Source organism: Oncorhynchus masou, chromosome 32, assembly GCF_036934945.1.
Source record: "Oncorhynchus masou masou isolate Uvic2021 chromosome 32, UVic_Omas_1.1, whole genome shotgun sequence".
In the NCBI taxonomy this organism is placed as follows: Eukaryota; Metazoa; Chordata; class Actinopteri; order Salmoniformes; family Salmonidae; genus Oncorhynchus; species Oncorhynchus masou.
Genome location: NC_088243.1, coordinates 6,364,523 through 6,366,139, shown reverse-complemented (window position 1 = coordinate 6,366,139; position 1,617 = coordinate 6,364,523). Strand labels below are relative to the sequence as shown.

The following is a 1,617-nucleotide window of genomic DNA, read 5'->3' as shown; positions in this document are numbered from 1 at the left end:
GGCTGGGAGGTGGGCCACTCTTTATCACTTTATCACAGTACTACGTCACACCTGACCAATGTCTGCCTGCTTGAATGCCAACAACTCAGATACACATTAAAACAAGAAATGACCCAAGGAGTCAATAGAATATTACTCTGAGAAGCACAAAACTCAAATAAAATTCAAAATGGGTGAATATTTCATTTAACCATCAATCAACTACCTCCAGATATCAGTGCATCAGATCTCCCTCTCTGCTCTACTAAACCCTGCTTCCTGTCCCACATAGACTCCTCCTGCAGGGTTCATCTCAGGTCTCTGATGGTTTCGATGTTCTCAGAAGGAGGCAGCATCCCTCTATAAGATCACTGAGATGAGTTGATGAGAAGCCTCCTCTAATTCATGTGGAGTGGTTTGTCTGTCTCATTCTTTCTGTCTCCTTAACAGTGAGTCAACATGATCAGAATTCTTATCTCCATCACCATGGGTTACACAGCCTGGGCTGCAGGTATTCAGATCATTGATTACATCAACTACTAATATCCTCATTTGATTGGTTTTAATGTTTCAAGTGAATTTGTTTCTTTATCTGTTGTTTCACCTCACTATCTCTCTCTCTCTCTCTCTGTCTCTCTCTGTCTCTCTCTGCCTCTCTGTCTCTCTCTCTCTCTCTCTGTCTCTCTCTCTCTGCCTTTCTCTCTCTTTCTCTCTGTCTCTCTCTCCAGGTTCTTCTCTCAGTAACCAGGTTCACCAGAGTGCTGCATCCCTGTACAAGAAACAGGGAAAGTCGGCTAAGATGGAGTGTTCACATAGTATATCAGGCTATAATCGTATCCTCTGGTACAAGCAATCCAACAACAGAGAATTAGTGCTATTAGGATACATGATAGGGACATCTGGATATCCTGAGTCTGGATTTGATATAGAAGGAGATGCTAATGCAGGTGGTACCAGCACCTTAACCATCAAACAACTAACTCCAAATAGCAGTGCTGTGTATTACTGTGCTGCTAGTTTACACAGTGCATCAGATCTCCCTCTCTGCTCTACAAAAACCTCCTCCCTGGTGTACTGTAGACTAATCACACCTGTATTAACACCACACTGTATCTGACTCTGATTCAATGCCAAAACACTCACCAGCTGGTCTAACAGAAAGGGGAGGTTCCCTCTGATATACAGGAGACCATGATACAGTATGGTATGATATCATGTCTTTCCTGTAGGTGGAGTTACAGCTCAACTAATCCATGTGGACTCACCAGACAGTACCACAGTAAACTATGGTGTGTAGTAAGGAGTCTGAGAGTTGAAGATCCATGTCCTTTTGAATGTTCATCTGGACTCAGTGTTGAACTAACAATCTTTCACTGTTTCACACCTTTGATTGTGAATCTCTTGATTATTCTTGATCACAGATTAGATACTGTCTAAAATAATCTATAATTCCATATATTTCCTGAATGACTACAGTAGTTATAACAAACAGGTCTCTATCTCCTCTTCTGTAACAGGTGAACTGCTCTGTTCCAGCGTTCTTCAGTCTCCATCTTCAGTATTTCAGAGTTCTGGAGAAACTGCTGTCCTGTTCACACACTCTCCCAGCTACAACACCATACTGTGGTATCAGCAGGT

General features: G+C 42.2%; 1 gene segment (V, D, J or C); it reads left to right on the top strand.

Moving 5' to 3' along the window:
* The first annotated feature begins 337 nt into the window (after positions 1 to 337).
* Positions 338 to 1,405, top strand: LOC135526885 (T cell receptor alpha variable 7-like). The segment is given in 3 exon segments: positions 338 to 490; positions 708 to 1,004; positions 1,401 to 1,405. Coding segments are annotated over 3 exon segments (354 nt in total).
* Positions 1,406 to 1,617: the final 212 nt, after the last annotated feature.